Source organism: Raphanus sativus, chromosome 1 (assembly GCF_000801105.2).
Source record: "Raphanus sativus cultivar WK10039 chromosome 1, ASM80110v3, whole genome shotgun sequence".
Taxonomy (NCBI): Eukaryota; Viridiplantae; Streptophyta; class Magnoliopsida; order Brassicales; family Brassicaceae; genus Raphanus; species Raphanus sativus.
This window is the reverse complement of record NC_079511.1, coordinates 26,051,359-26,065,415: the sequence shown is the minus strand read 5'-3', so window position 1 is coordinate 26,065,415 and position 14,057 is coordinate 26,051,359. Positions and strand designations below refer to the sequence as shown.

Genomic DNA, 14,057 nt, shown 5'->3' with positions numbered 1-14,057 from the left:
AGGGATTTAGGGTTGAAGAAGATGATTTGGAGGTTTCACAATAATAACTATTATTAGTCAATCATGTTAAGAAAAATTTAAATGGTCGAGTGGTTTGAGCCTTACATGTGTGTTTGTGTATGGTCATGGATTCAATTCCATCCAGACGCATATTTTTAAACGATGTCGTTTTGGACTTAACGGAGATTGGAGACTGCATTTAATTCTGTTCAATCATTCTGTTACCCAAGTAAACGTCGTGCTTAATTTGGTTTAGTCAAACTAAATTGATGTTTAAAATGGTTAGTCAAATTAAATTGGTGCTTTAAATGGTTTAAGAGAAAGTTCAGGTTTTTTTTCAACCAAATTTGAAAGTTTGTGATTTAAATGATATTTTTTCCTGTTTGAAACTTTATTTTTTGAGAAACGGTTGTGATTGGAAACTTTTTGGTAATAATCTATTTTCTCAATTTTCAGAAAAGCTGATAAAATATCAATGCAAAAAGTGAGGTATGCTTTTCAATATTAATAAATAGAGGAGTTTGTTTGATCAAATTCTATAAAATCTAAATGGAAAATAACATTACCAAAAAAAAAGATATGAAAAGAATATTATGAGAAGAAAGGTAAACCGGGATTGGAACAAGTATAAAAGAGGGACAAAGCGCCTTTGGCTTTCTACTTATCAAATCAAAATTTCGATTAAGCGATCCTCAAAACCCCCCCGGCCCCCACCTTGCTTCCGATACTCTTCTCCTTTCGCTTCCTCAGCGATTCGATTGGTTGGCCTTGAACAAGTGATTCATTAATCAGAGATCGCCATCTAAACCCCACTCTCTCTAATCATGAGGATGGCTTCAGAAGTGGTAAGCGTTCTAATTAAACCCCTTTATCAATTTGGATTATTCTCTGTCTCTATGGAACTAGCGGTGGTTACTTGTATAGCTCTCTCTTAGTTTTAAAAAAAAAATTGATATGATCAGAAGGGGCCTTGATTGATTGTTTTGATACGGGGGTTGGGTTTGAGTTCTTGGAGGCGTTGGTAATGTCTTTTTTTTTTTTTAATTGATCAAAACATTAGTTGCATGTGTTAAACCAACCCTTGTTTGATTCAATTCAATTCTACCAGCCTCCCAAGATCAAAGCTTTCATCAATAGCGTCACTGCTGTTCCACTCGACCAAATTCAAGAGCCCCTTTCCTGTTTTCACTGGGATTTCGACAAGGTAACCTTTTTTTAAATTCAATCTCTGTTTCTTTTATTCTCTCTCTACCTCTCCTTTTCTTTGTGTGATTTATTATGCCTCTCTTTTTATATATATATATATATATATATATAGGGTGACTTCCATCACTGGGTGGATCTCTTCAATCATTTCGACACATATTTTGAAAAGTACCTTAAAGCAAGGAAGGATCTGCAAGACTTTGTGGAGGAATCTTCTCCTTCTCCTTCTCTCCCAAAGGATGCTCTTCTTCAGATTCTCCGTGTTATCAGACTTGTCTTTGATAATTGCAAAAACATACATTTTTATACTTCTTATGAGGTAATAATGCCTCCCCCCCCCTATATCACTGGATATTATTTGTGTGTCTTCCTGACTATTTCTCACACACGTTTTCTTTGCTTCATAAATGCAGCAGCATCTTTCTCTTCTCCTTGCATCTACTGATGCAGATGTCCTTGAAGCCTCTCTGCACACGTTGGCTGCCTGTCTGAAGAGGCAAAATGGAAAATACTTCATAAGAGATGCTTCTCTGAATTCAAAACTATTTTCACTTGCGCAAGGCTGGGGTGGAAAAGAGGAAGGTCTTGGCTTGACATCTTGTGCTACAGAAAACACTTGTGATCAGCTTTCACACCACCTAGGTTCTACTCTTCATTTTGAGTTTTATGCTTCAAGTGACCTTCCGGGCGGTTTACAAGTTATCCATGTACCTCATGTCAGCTTTCGGTCAGAGTCTGACCTCCAACTTCTGAACAAATTAGTCATTCATCATAACGTTCCTCCCAGTCTAAGGTTCACGTTGTTGACCAGATTGAGATTTGCAAGGGCGTTTTCATCTTTGTCGACCCGGCTGCAGTATACACGCATCCGCTTATATGCATTCATTGTTTTGGTTCAAGCTAGTGGCGACACCCAGAATCTGGTTTCTTTCTTTAATGGAGAACCCGAGTTTGTTAATGAGTTAGTTACACTGGTGAGCTATGAGGATACTGTCCCAGAAAATATAAGGATACTCTGCCTGCTTTCCTTGGTTGCATTATCGCAAGATCGAGCTCGGCTGACGACTGTTTTAACTGCACTCACCTCGGGCGGGCGTCGTGGTTTACTGTCTGGCCTTATGCAGAAAGCTATTGATTCCGTTATTCGTAAAACTTCCAAGTGGTCTCTGGCTTTTGCGGAAGCCTTGTTATCCCTTGTTACTCTCTTGGTTTCATCACCGTCTGGATGGTCAGCCATGCGAGAAGCTGGTCTTATTCCAATTCTAGTGCCTCTCATCAAAGATACCGATCCCCAGCACTTGCATTTGGTCAGTACCGCTGTGCATATATTAGAAGCCTTAATGGATTACAGCAATCCAGCTGCTGCTTTGTTCAGAGATTTGGGTGGCTTAGATGATACTATCTTTCGGTTGAAACTGGAAGTCTCTCTTACCGAAGACGATGTCAACGAAAAAGTTTGCCATTCAGACAGTAATGGGAGGGATTCACATGTCCTTGGTGATTCTCTTAATCGGCCTGATACTGAACATCTTCCCTATTCTGAGGCATTAATTTCGTATCACAGGAGATTGTTGTTAAAAGCCTTGTTATGTGTAATCTCTCTTGGAACTTATGCTCCTGGTAATACTAACCTCTATGGTTCCGAGGAGAGCTTGCTGCCTGAATGCTTATGCATTATCTTCAAGAGAGCAGAATATTTCGGGGGTGGAGTATTCTCGCTTGCTGCCACTGTCATGAGCGATCTCATTCATCAAGATCCAACTTGTTTCAATGCTTTAGACTCGGCTGGTGTAACTTCTGCCTTTCTTGATGCTATCTCTGATGAGGTCATCTTCTCTGCGGAAGCCATTACATGCATCCCACAGTCTCTGGATGCTCTGTGTCTCAACAATAGCGGTCTTCAAGCTGTCAAGGACCGAAATGCACTGAGGTGTTTTATCAAAATATTTACTTCTTCGTCTTATCTGCGGGCTCTTACTGGTGATACACCTAGTGCTTTGTCAATTGGGCTTGCTGAACTCCTAAGACACCAATCTTCGTTGCGCACTTATGGAGTTGATATGTTCATTGAAATCCTGAATTCCATGTTGATTATTGGATCTGGGATGGAGGCCTTCACTTCTGTGTCAGCACATGTGCCTACTGATGCTTCTACCGCTCCTATGGAAATTGACGCTGATGAGAAGAGCTTGTCCATTTCGGACGAGGCGGAACCATCTTCTACTGCTTCTCCAGCAAACACAGAGTTGTTTCTTCCAGATTGTGTGCGCAATGTTGCTCGTCTCTTTGAAACAGTTCTTCAGAATGCAGAAGTATGTTCCCTATTTGTTGAGAAGAAAGGAATTGATGCTGTTTTGCAGCTACTCTCTTTACCCATTATGCCTCTGTCAGCATCCCTTGGTCAAAGCTTTTCTGTCGCTTTTAAGAACTTCTCCCCTCAGCATTTGGCTAGTCTATCCCGGACAGTGTGCTCCTACTTACGAGAACGTCTGAAGGGCACAAATGAGCTTTTGGGTGCCATTAAAGGCACTCAGCTTCTTAAACTAGAGTCTGCGGCCCAGATGACGATTTTGAGATCTCTTTCCTGCCTAGAAGGCATGTTGTCCCTCTCAAACTTTCTGTTGAAAGGAACATATTCAATTATCGCAGAATTAAGTGCTGCTGATGCTGATGTACTGAAAGAACTTGGTCTAACATACAAGCAAATAATTTGGCAGATGGCTTTGTCTAGTGAGACCAAGGAAGATGAGAGAAATAGTGTTGATCGAGGACCTGATAATTCAATTTTACCCTCATCTAGTACTGTTGAAAGAGAGAGTGATGAGGACTCAAGCAATGCTTTAGCAGTTAGATACACAAACCCTGTATCCATTAGAAGCAGTACCTCTCAATCTATTTGGCGTGGTGGTCGTGATATTCTGTCTGTTATGAGTTCCGTCGAGAGTATGCATGGTCGTACACGACAAGCAATTTCCCGAACGAGGGGTGGGAGAACTCGTCGACACCTGGAGGCTTTTAATTTTGATTCTGAAATTCCACCTGATTTACCAGGTACGTCATCTTCCCGTGAGCTGAAAAAGAAAAGCACTGAAGTCCTGACTGCTGAAATTTTAGACAAGTTGAATTGTACACTACGTCTTTTTTTCACTGCCCTTGTGAAAGGATTCACCTCTGCTAACCGTCGCAGAATTGATGGAGCACCATTGAATTCTGCATCGAAGACGCTTGGTAATGTCATAGCTAAAGTATTTCTTGAAGCTCTTAACTTTGATGGGAGCGTTACTGCTGGGCATGATATATTTCTGTCCGTAAAGTGCCGGTACCTTGGAAAAGTGGTAGATGACATGGCTTCCCTGACATTTGATACTCGAAGGAAAGTCTGCTTCACAGCTATGATAAATAGTTTTTATGTCCATGGAACATTAAAGCAACTTCTCACCACATTTGAAGCGACAAGCCAGTTGCTTTGGACAGTGCCGTTTTCTGTTACTGCATCTGGTACTGAGATTGAGAAGCCAGGTGAAAGGAACATATGGTCTCGCAAGACGTGTCTGGTGGATACTCTGCAAATCTATTGCCGAGCACTGGACTATTTTGTTAACTCTACATTTCTGTTATCTCCAGCCTCCACTTCTCTGACACAGCTTCTTGTTCAGCAAGAGCAAGCTTCAATTGGTTTGTCGATTGAACTTCATCCTGTACCAAGGGAACCTGAGACTTTCGTGCGAAATCTCCAGTCGCAGGTTCTGGATGTCATACTACCTATATGGAACCACCCTATGTTTCCTGTTTGCAATCCTAATTTTGTGGCTTCAGTTACCTCCCTTGTTACGCATATATACTCTGGTGTTGTGGATGCTACGCAAAATCAAACCCAGGGTTCAAACCAAAGAGCCTTGCCTCTACAGCCTGACGAAACCATTGTTGGTATGATTGTTGAAATGGGATTTTCAAGGTCAAGGGCAGAAGACGCGTTACGAAGAGTTGGAACAAACAGTGTCGAAATGGCTATGGAGTGGTTGTTTGCCAATCCTGAGCATACTGTGCAGGAAGATGACGAGCTGGCTCAAGCACTTGCATTATCTCTTGGCAATGCATCTGAAACTCCAAAACCTGTAGATGTCCCTCTGGAAGATGCGGATCCAAAAGAACCATCTGTTGATGAAGTTATTGCTGCATCGGTGAAGTTATTTCAAAGTGATGATTCTATGGCTTTCCCATTGATGGATTTGTTTGTAACACTTTGTAGCCGAAACAAAGGGGAAGATCGGCCGAAAATTGTGTCGTATCTTATTCAGCAACTGAAGCTAGTACAAGTTGATTTCTCCAAGGATACTGGTGCTTTGACTATGCTACCACACATTCTAGCATTAGTTCTCTCAGAGGATGACAACACACGAGAAATTGCTGCACAGGATGGAATTGTGACTGTAGCAATTGATATCTTGACGAATTTCAAGCTTAAGAATGAATCTGAAAGTGAGATTCTGGCTCCAAAATGCATAAGTGCTTTGCTTCTTATCTTGAGCATGATGCTGCAGGCTCGGACAAGAATCTCGTCTGAATTTGTGGAAGGAAATCATGGTGGATCTTTGGAGCCGAGCGACTATCCGCAAGACTCAGCAGCAGCTTTAAAGAAAGTGTTATCTTCAGATGTTGCTAAAGGGGAGTCAAACCAGGCTTTGGAATCAGTTTTTGGAAAATCTACAGCCTATCTGACCATGGAAGAGGGTCAAAAAGCTCTACTAATCGCCTGTGGCCTCATAAAGCAGTGTGTTCCAGAAATGATCATGCAGGCTGTTCTTCAGTTATGTGCACGTCTAACTAAAACTCATGCTTTAGCTATCCAGTTTCTGGAAGATGGAGGTTTATCATCACTTTTTAATCTTCCCAAAAAATGTCTTTTCCCTGGGTATGATACTGTTGCGTCTGTCATTGTACGTCATCTGGTTGAAGATCCACAGACTCTCCAAATTGCTATGGAATCAGAAATACGACAGACCTTGAGTGGAAAGAGACAAGTAGGTAGGGTATTACCTCGGACATTTCTGACAACAATGGCACCTGTAATTTCGAGAGATCCTATGGTTTTCATGAAAGCCGTGGCTTCTACCTGTCAGCTGGAGTCATCAGGAGGGAGGGACTTTGTCATTCCGTCGAAGGAGAAAGAAAAGCCAAAAGTTTCCAGCAGTGAGCAGGGATTGTCTCTGAACGAACCCCTTCGAATATCCGAAAATAAGCTTCATGATGGGTCAGGGAAATGTTCGAAAAGCCACAGACGAGTCCCTGCTAACTTCATCCAAGTCATCGATCAGCTTATTGATATTGTCTTAAGTTTTCCTAGGGTGGAGAGGCAGGAAGTTGATGAGAACAATTTAATTGCAATGGAAGTTGATGAGCCGGCAGCTAAAGTGAAGGGTAAGTCAAAAGTTGGTGATCCGGAGGAAGCAGAATTTGGATCTGAAGAATTGGCCAGGGCAACATTTATTTTGAAATTGTTGAGTGATATTGTTATCATGTACTTGCATGGTACCAGTGTCATACTGAGGCGGGATACAGAATTAATATCTCAGCTTCGGGGATCCGATCTACCTGATAATTCACCTGGCAGTGGAGGGTTAATTTACCATGTCATTCATCGATTACTTCCTATATCTCTCGAAAATTTTGTTGGATCTGAAGTCTGGAAGGAGAAGTTGTCAGAAAAGGCTTCCTGGTTTCTGGTCGTTTTTTGTAGCCGTTCCAGTGAAGGACGTAGAAGAATAATCAGTGAGCTTTCGAGGCTTTTATCTGTGTTGGCTTCCTTGGGAAAGAGTTCTTCTAGTAAAAGTGTTCTGTTACCTGATAAAAGAGTTCTTGCTTTTGCTGGCCTGGTTTATTCGATATTAACAAAGAATTCATCTTCCAGCAACTTACCTGGTTGTGTTTGCTCACCTGACGTTGCAAAGAGCATGATAGATGGGGGAATTATTAAGTGTCTGACCAGCATTCTTCACGTAATTGATCTCGACCACCCTGATTCTCCAAAGCTTGTCACTCTTATCCTCAAGTCTCTTGAGACACTGACGAGGGCTGCAAATACTGCTGAGCAGCTAAAATCAGAAGGGTCAAACGAGACAAAGGGCACAGATTCTAATGAGAGACATGACAGTCGTGGAACTTCAACTGAGGCTGAAGTGTCCACTTCAACTGAGGCTGAAGTTGATGAGTCAAACCGAAACAATAGCAGTCTACAACAAGTAACTGATGCCGCAGAGAATGGGCAGGAGCAGCCTCAAATTTCCTCTCAAAGCGGAGGTGGAAGGGGTTCGAGTCAAACCCAGGCTATGCCTCAGGAGATGAGGATAGAAGGCGAGGAGATAATGCTGCCTGAACCTATTCAGATGGATTTCATGGGAGAAGAGATTGAACGTGATCAAATTGAAATGAGTTTTCATGTTGAAAATATGGCCGGAGATGATGGAGATGATGACATGGGAGACGAAGAGGATGATGAGGAAGGATTTGATGACATCGGACCCGAACTGGAGGATGATGAGGATGCAGATTTAGTGGAAGACGGAGCTGCAGGTGTTATGGCTCTTTTAGGAACTGATGTCGAAGACTCTGAAGATACTCTCGGAGATGAATATAATAATGACATGATTGAAGAAGATGAGGATGATATCCACGAGGATCGTGTAATAGAGGTGCAGTGGAGGGAAGCTCTTGATGGGCGATCTGGTGGTGGAAATGGATTTATTGATGATTTTACGACTGAGCCGTTTGAAGGAGTGAATGTGGGCGATATGGTTACTCTGCAGAGACCCTTGGGCTTTGAGCCTAGACGTCAAACAGACAGAAATTCTTTCCATCAATCTGGTTCCGAAGTACATGGCTTTCAGCATCCGCTCTTCTCGAGACCTTTGCAAACTGGCAATACGGCCTCAGTTTCAGCAAGTGCTGGCAGCAATGATGTATCACAGTTTTACATGTTTGATACGCCGATTCTACCATTTGATCAAGTACCAAGTAATCCTTTCAGTGATCACTTAGGAGCTGGTGGGGTAGCTCCTCCTTTGACTGATTATTCTGTAGTGGATATGGATTCATTAAGAAGAGGGGTTGGTAATAGTCGGTGGACTGATATAGGTCATCCTCAACCAAGTAGCCAGTCTGCGTCGATTGCCCAACTGATAGAAGAACATTTTATTTCCAACCTTCGTGCTTCTGCTCCAGCAGATACTGTTGTCGAAAGGGAAACTAATAGTACGGAAGTCCAAGAGCAGCAGCATCCGGACGTGCATCCATCTGTTGGAAGCGAAAGCGTTTTGGGGGATGGTAACGACGGTGGCCAACAAAGTGAAGCGCATGAAATGTTGAATAGCCCACCCGATGTAACGGCTGGAAGTTTCTCTCAAGCTCGAGCTAATCCAGCTTCCCCTGAACTTCTGCAGCCTCTTCCTATGAACAGTACCCCAAATGAGATTGACGGAATGGAAATTGGGGAAGGTGATGGAGTACCTATGGATCTCGTCTCCACTGCCCAGGGCCTACCTGATACGTCCAGTAGTCAAAATGTCTCTGGTACGGGGACGCCAATTCCAGTAGATGATCCCATTTCCAATTGTCAACCAAGTGGGGATGTAGATATGAGTAGTGATGGTGCAGAGGGAAATCAGAGTGTGGAACCTTCAGTATTAGCCCGTGATAACAATGCGTTCTCATCCATGGAAGCTACCCAAGATGCGAGGAATGATGAGCAAGTTGCTGAAGGTAGCTTGGCGTTGGACGGCAGGGCACCCGAAGCGAATTCCATAGATCCTACATTTCTAGAGGCGCTCCCTGAAGATCTACGGGCAGAAGTCCTTGCTTCTCAGCAAGCTCAGTCCGTTCAGCCCCCAACTTATGAACCACCTTCGGTAGAGGACATAGATCCTGAATTTTTAGCAGCGCTTCCCCCAGATATCCAAACAGAAGTTCTTGCTCAACAAAGGGTACAAAGGATGGTACAGCAGTCACAAGGACAGCCAGTTGACATGGATAATGCTTCAATTATTGCTACCTTACCTGCTGATTTACGTGAAGAGGTTTGTCTCTCTACCTTTATTTGAATTAGGTAATTTGGGTTTGGGATTGGAACTGGTTTTAACGTGAAGAGGTTTGTATCTCTGCTTGCAGGTTCTCTTAACTTCTTCAGAAGCAGTTTTGGCAGCGTTGCCTTCACCTTTACTTGCAGAAGCGCAGATGCTCAGAGACCGAGCAATGAGTCACTATCAGGCTCGTAGTCATAGTAATCGAAGGAATGGTTTGGGTTATAATAGGCTGACAGGGATGAACAGGGTTATCGGACTCACTATTGGTCAGAGGGATATTTCATCTTCTGCAGATGGCTTGAAAGTAAAAGAGATGGAAGGAGACCCTCTTGTGGATGCTGAGGCATTGAAAGCACTAATTAGGCTACTACGACTTGCACAGGTAAGATGTTATTCCTGTCTATTTTCCCTACCCTTTTCTAGCGAAGAAACATATCAACCGTTTTGGTGTTTCTTGTTTCCCAACGTCCGATTGATTATTTTCGTGGAATTATCACAAGTATTTGTTCATCGCTTCTCATAATTATGTTATTTTACTGTATCAGCCATTGGGGAAAGGCCTTCTGCAGAGGCTTCTCTTAAATCTGTGTGCTCACCGTGTTATAAGAGCCAACTTGGTTCAACTTCTGTTGGATTTGATTAGACCAGAGATGGAAACATCACCGAGCGAGTTGGCAATAAGTAATCCGCGTAGACTCTATGGCTGTCAATCAAATGTTGTTTATGGACGATCCCAACTGTTGAATGGTAGTACCTCTTATCGAATGTTTGTGTTTACTATTTTCGCCAGCTTCCAGAGCACCGTCTGAGTTTCTTTGTTTCTTACACAGGTCTTCCTCCTTTAGTGTTCCGTCGGGTGCTAGAGGTTTTGACGTATTTGGCTACCAATCATTCGGCTGTTGCTGACATGTTGTTCTACTTTGATTCGTCACTTGTGTCCCAGTTCTCAAACCCAAAACCCTCTGTATGTGAAGGCAAGAATAAGGAGAAAGTTACTCATGTGACAGACTCCCGGAATCAGGAGATACCTCTGGTTGTCTTCCTAAAACTGCTTAATCGGCCTCAACTTTTGCAAAGTACATCACATCTAGCGCTGGTATGTTTAGCATGATTTTCAGAATAGTAGAAATCTTCTCTCTACAGTCTCTAGATAGTTTCTATAGCTCTCATATTATCTGTATGTTTTTTAGGTCACGGGTTTACTGCAAGTAATTGTCTACACAGCAGCATCCCGAATTGAGGGTTGGTCTCCGTCATCAGGTGTACCTGAGAAATCAGAAGAGAATCCAGTTGGTGAAGAAGCTTCAAGTGAAACACGAAAAGATGCTGAATCTGAGCAAGTGGATGAAGCTCATGAGCTATCTGTTGCAAGAAACAAGAATTGTGCTGATATATATAAAATATTCATGCAGTTGCCACGGTCCGATCTCTGCAATCTTTGCCTTCTTCTTGGATATGAAGGGTAAGCGACACCACTCTCCTCTTTTATTTATTGCTTTCCTGAGTTTGGTCTTTTCTTCTTATATTTACGTATGTATGCAGTAGTCTACTACACAACTTAGGTCTTTTCTTATCCCTGAATATCTTAGACTTGACTCAAATGTTTTGATGCCTTCATAGGTTATCAGATAAAATTTACCTATTAGCAGGAGAGGTACTTAAAAAGCTGGCTGCCGTAGATGTGGCTCATCGGAAGTTTTTCGCGATAGAACTCTCACAGTTGGCAAGTGGGTTGAGTGACTCAACTGTCCGCGAGCTGGCAACACTAAGCAATACACAGAAAATTAGTCACAGTACAGGTTCCATGGCAGGTGCTTCAATTCTCCGTGTTCTACAGGTTCTTAGCTCACTAACTTCCAGTAGCAATCCTGGAAACGAAAAGGAAACAGAACAGGAGGAACAAAACATTATGCTGAGACTAAACATGGCATTAGAGCCCCTTTGGCAGGAACTTAGCCAGTGTATCAGCATGACTGAGTTGCAGCTGGATCATACTGCAGCGACAGCAACCGTGTCCAATGTAAACCCCGGTGATCATGCCCTAGGGGTCGCTCCTCCGTCCCCTCTTTCTCCGGGAACTCAGAGGTTCTTACCTCTTATTGAGGCTTTCTTTGTTCTGTGTGAGAAAATTCAAACTCCGTCAGTACTACATCAGGATCAGGGGAATGTGACAGCTGGAGAAGTAAAGGAGTCTGTTCTTAGTTTATCATCTAAGACCAGTGTAGATTCTCAGAAGAAAATTGGTGGCTCCGTTACATTTGCAAAGTTTGCGGAGAAGCATAAACGACTTTTGAATTTATTTGTTAGGCAAAACCCAAGTTTACTGGAGAAGTCCCTTTCGATGATGCTCAAGGCACCAAGGCTGATTGATTTTGACAACAAGAAAGCTTACTTCAGGTCAAGGATAAAGCACCAGCATGATCATCACATTTCTCGTCCACTGCGTATCAGTGTCCGCCGAGCTTATATGTTGGAAGATTCATACAACCAGTTACGTATGCGCTCCCTACAGGATCTGAGAGGACGTCTGAATGTGCAGTTTCAAGGTGAGGAAGGTGTTGATGCTGGTGGTCTTACAAGAGAATGGTATCAGTTACTGTCAAGAGTTATATTTGACAAAGGAGCGTTGCTTTTCACTACCGTTGGAAATGATGCCACCTTCCAGCCGAATCCCAACTCTGTTTACCAAAATGAGCATCTGTCATACTTCAAATTTGTTGGTCGCATGGTAAATATGAGGACATTGTCATTGCAATCATCCAAAATGTTAGTTTGTTTTTTGTTTGGATCTATCTATCTAAATGTGTTTGTGATGTCACTGCAGGTAGCTAAGGCGTTGTTAGATGGGCAGCTTTTGGATGTTTATTTTACGCGCTCCTTCTATAAACACATACTTGGTGTGAAGGTAACCTATCATGACATTGAGGCAGTGGATCCTGATTACTACAAGAATTTGAAGTGGCTGTTAGAGGTTTGTAGACGTAGTCTTAATTTACTCCTTTTTTTTATACAAAAAAATCTATTAATAGCTCAAGTTAATATCTTTAATCCCCCTTTTTATTTGTTTGCTCATTTAGAATGATGTGAGCGACATACTCGACCTCACATTTAGTATGGACGCAGATGAGGAAAAACGCATTCTTTACGAAAAGACCGAGGTGTGTAATAATAGAGATGTTTTTACTTTTCTGTTCATTCTCCCAAAGGATGTTTGAATTAATCTTTTGTATTTTTAACTGGGAAAAGGTGACGGACTGTGAGCTTAAACCTGGAGGAAGAAACATACGGGTAACAGAGGAAACAAAACATGAATATGTTGACCTTGTGGCCGGACACATACTTACCAATGCTATTCGTCCTCAAATCAACGCCTTCCTAGAAGGCTTTAACGAGTTGATACCTCGTGAGCTCGTTTCCATTTTTAACGATAAAGAGCTCGAGCTCCTAATCAGTGGATTGCCTGAGATTGACTGTAAGTTGGACCCTGTTGTTTGCGTGTATTTGTTTATGCGTTTAAGTTATTTATAAAAAAAGTCTCTTGTTTTGTTTGGCAGTCGATGATCTTAAAGCAAATACCGAGTATAGCAGCTACACGGCTGGATCCCCTGTGATTCATTGGTTCTGGGAGGTGGTTAAAGCTTTTAGCAAGGAAGACATGGCTAGATTTCTTCAATTTGTCACCGGCACATCAAAGGTAAAAAACCCAAATATCAGTAGCTTCTGTCAAAGTCTCTCACCCGTACATGGTTTCTTCTTCTTATTCTTTTTTGTTTTTGTGTGTTTCTGTATGTATTTAGGTTCCTTTAGAAGGTTTCAAGGCACTGCAAGGTATTTCTGGACCTCAAAGATTACAAATCCACAAAGCATATGGAAGTCCAGAGCGGCTGCCATCAGCTCATACATGGTTCGGAATCATATTACAAAACCTTTACTCAGATTGAAATTGTCGGCTTAATTAATTAATTCTCATTTGTTTGACATTTGTTGTTTGTTTGTGTTGCAGTTTTAACCAACTAGACCTTCCAGAGTATCCATCTAAGGAACAACTTAAGGAACGACTGCTACTTGCCATACACGAAGCCAGTGAAGGTTTCGGGTTTGCTTGAACAAATCCTTCATTCTTTCGGCTCTCCTCTGTATATGTAAGTAAGCGTTGTATAGTACAAAACAAGATTTTGTTACCGTAAGGTGATAGTTTTGGAACATATATATAAACAGCCTCTCAAGATCTTAGTTGGTTCCGTTGCAGATCTTACGAAGATTTTCAGGCAGGATAAGGGAGACGAGAAGAGCTTTTTGATAAAAATACTTGTAAAATGAATAGAAAACTCGAGTGGTCTTTACTTTTTTTTTATCTCACCATATGGTAATTTTTTAGTATTAGAAGACTTTTTTCTTTTCTGGTTTTTGTAAAAAGCAGAAATCTTTAAATAGAAGAAGAAATGCTTTTAAATTTTTAATGGCTCTTTTTATCTCTACATTACAAAAAAACGAGACAAATGATCCGAGGGGTCAATACTTAGCATCTTTCTTCAACAACATGACTTGGTATAAAGGCCAGTTAAGTAACACAAATACTCATCATGTGTGTAAGTTAACCTTGGATGTCCCGAGAGGATGATGAACTCAACTGAAAGAACTCACAAATAAGAATCCTTCTTATTAATCTCTCTTAAAGAGACTATCTCACATGGAAGACTCCAAATCTACTCTTCCTTTTTTTTTTTTGGGTATATGTAGAAATTTCAGAGTAGTCATTTCAAAAGAAAACATGTT

General features: G+C 41.8%; 1 protein-coding gene across 3 annotated transcripts; it reads left to right on the top strand.

Moving 5' to 3' along the window:
• The first annotated feature begins 659 nt into the window (after nt 1–659).
• Nucleotides 660–13,741, top strand: LOC108860625 (E3 ubiquitin-protein ligase UPL1). Of its 3 annotated transcripts, none has more exons than XM_018634499.2 (16): nt 660–845; nt 1,109–1,204; nt 1,319–1,525; nt 1,623–9,275; nt 9,367–9,663; nt 9,827–10,028; nt 10,112–10,377; nt 10,472–10,743; nt 10,902–12,009; nt 12,106–12,252; nt 12,359–12,439; nt 12,528–12,753; nt 12,836–12,975; nt 13,079–13,185; nt 13,285–13,423; nt 13,531–13,741. In XM_018634499.2, exons 1-15 carry the CDS (start codon nt 825–827, stop codon nt 13,385–13,387), a joined length of 10,926 nt encoding a protein of 3,641 aa, XP_018490001.1. In that variant the 5' UTR covers nt 660–824; the 3' UTR covers nt 13,388–13,423; nt 13,531–13,741. The 3 variants fall into 3 exon arrangements, with proteins under 3 accessions (XP_018490001.1, XP_018489996.1, XP_056845203.1); XM_018634494.2 differs by having other exon boundaries at nt 1,620–9,275; XM_056989223.1 differs by lacking the exons at nt 660–845; nt 1,109–1,204; nt 1,319–1,525 and having other exon boundaries at nt 3,663–3,801; nt 3,924–9,275.
• Nucleotides 13,742–14,057: the final 316 nt, after the last annotated feature.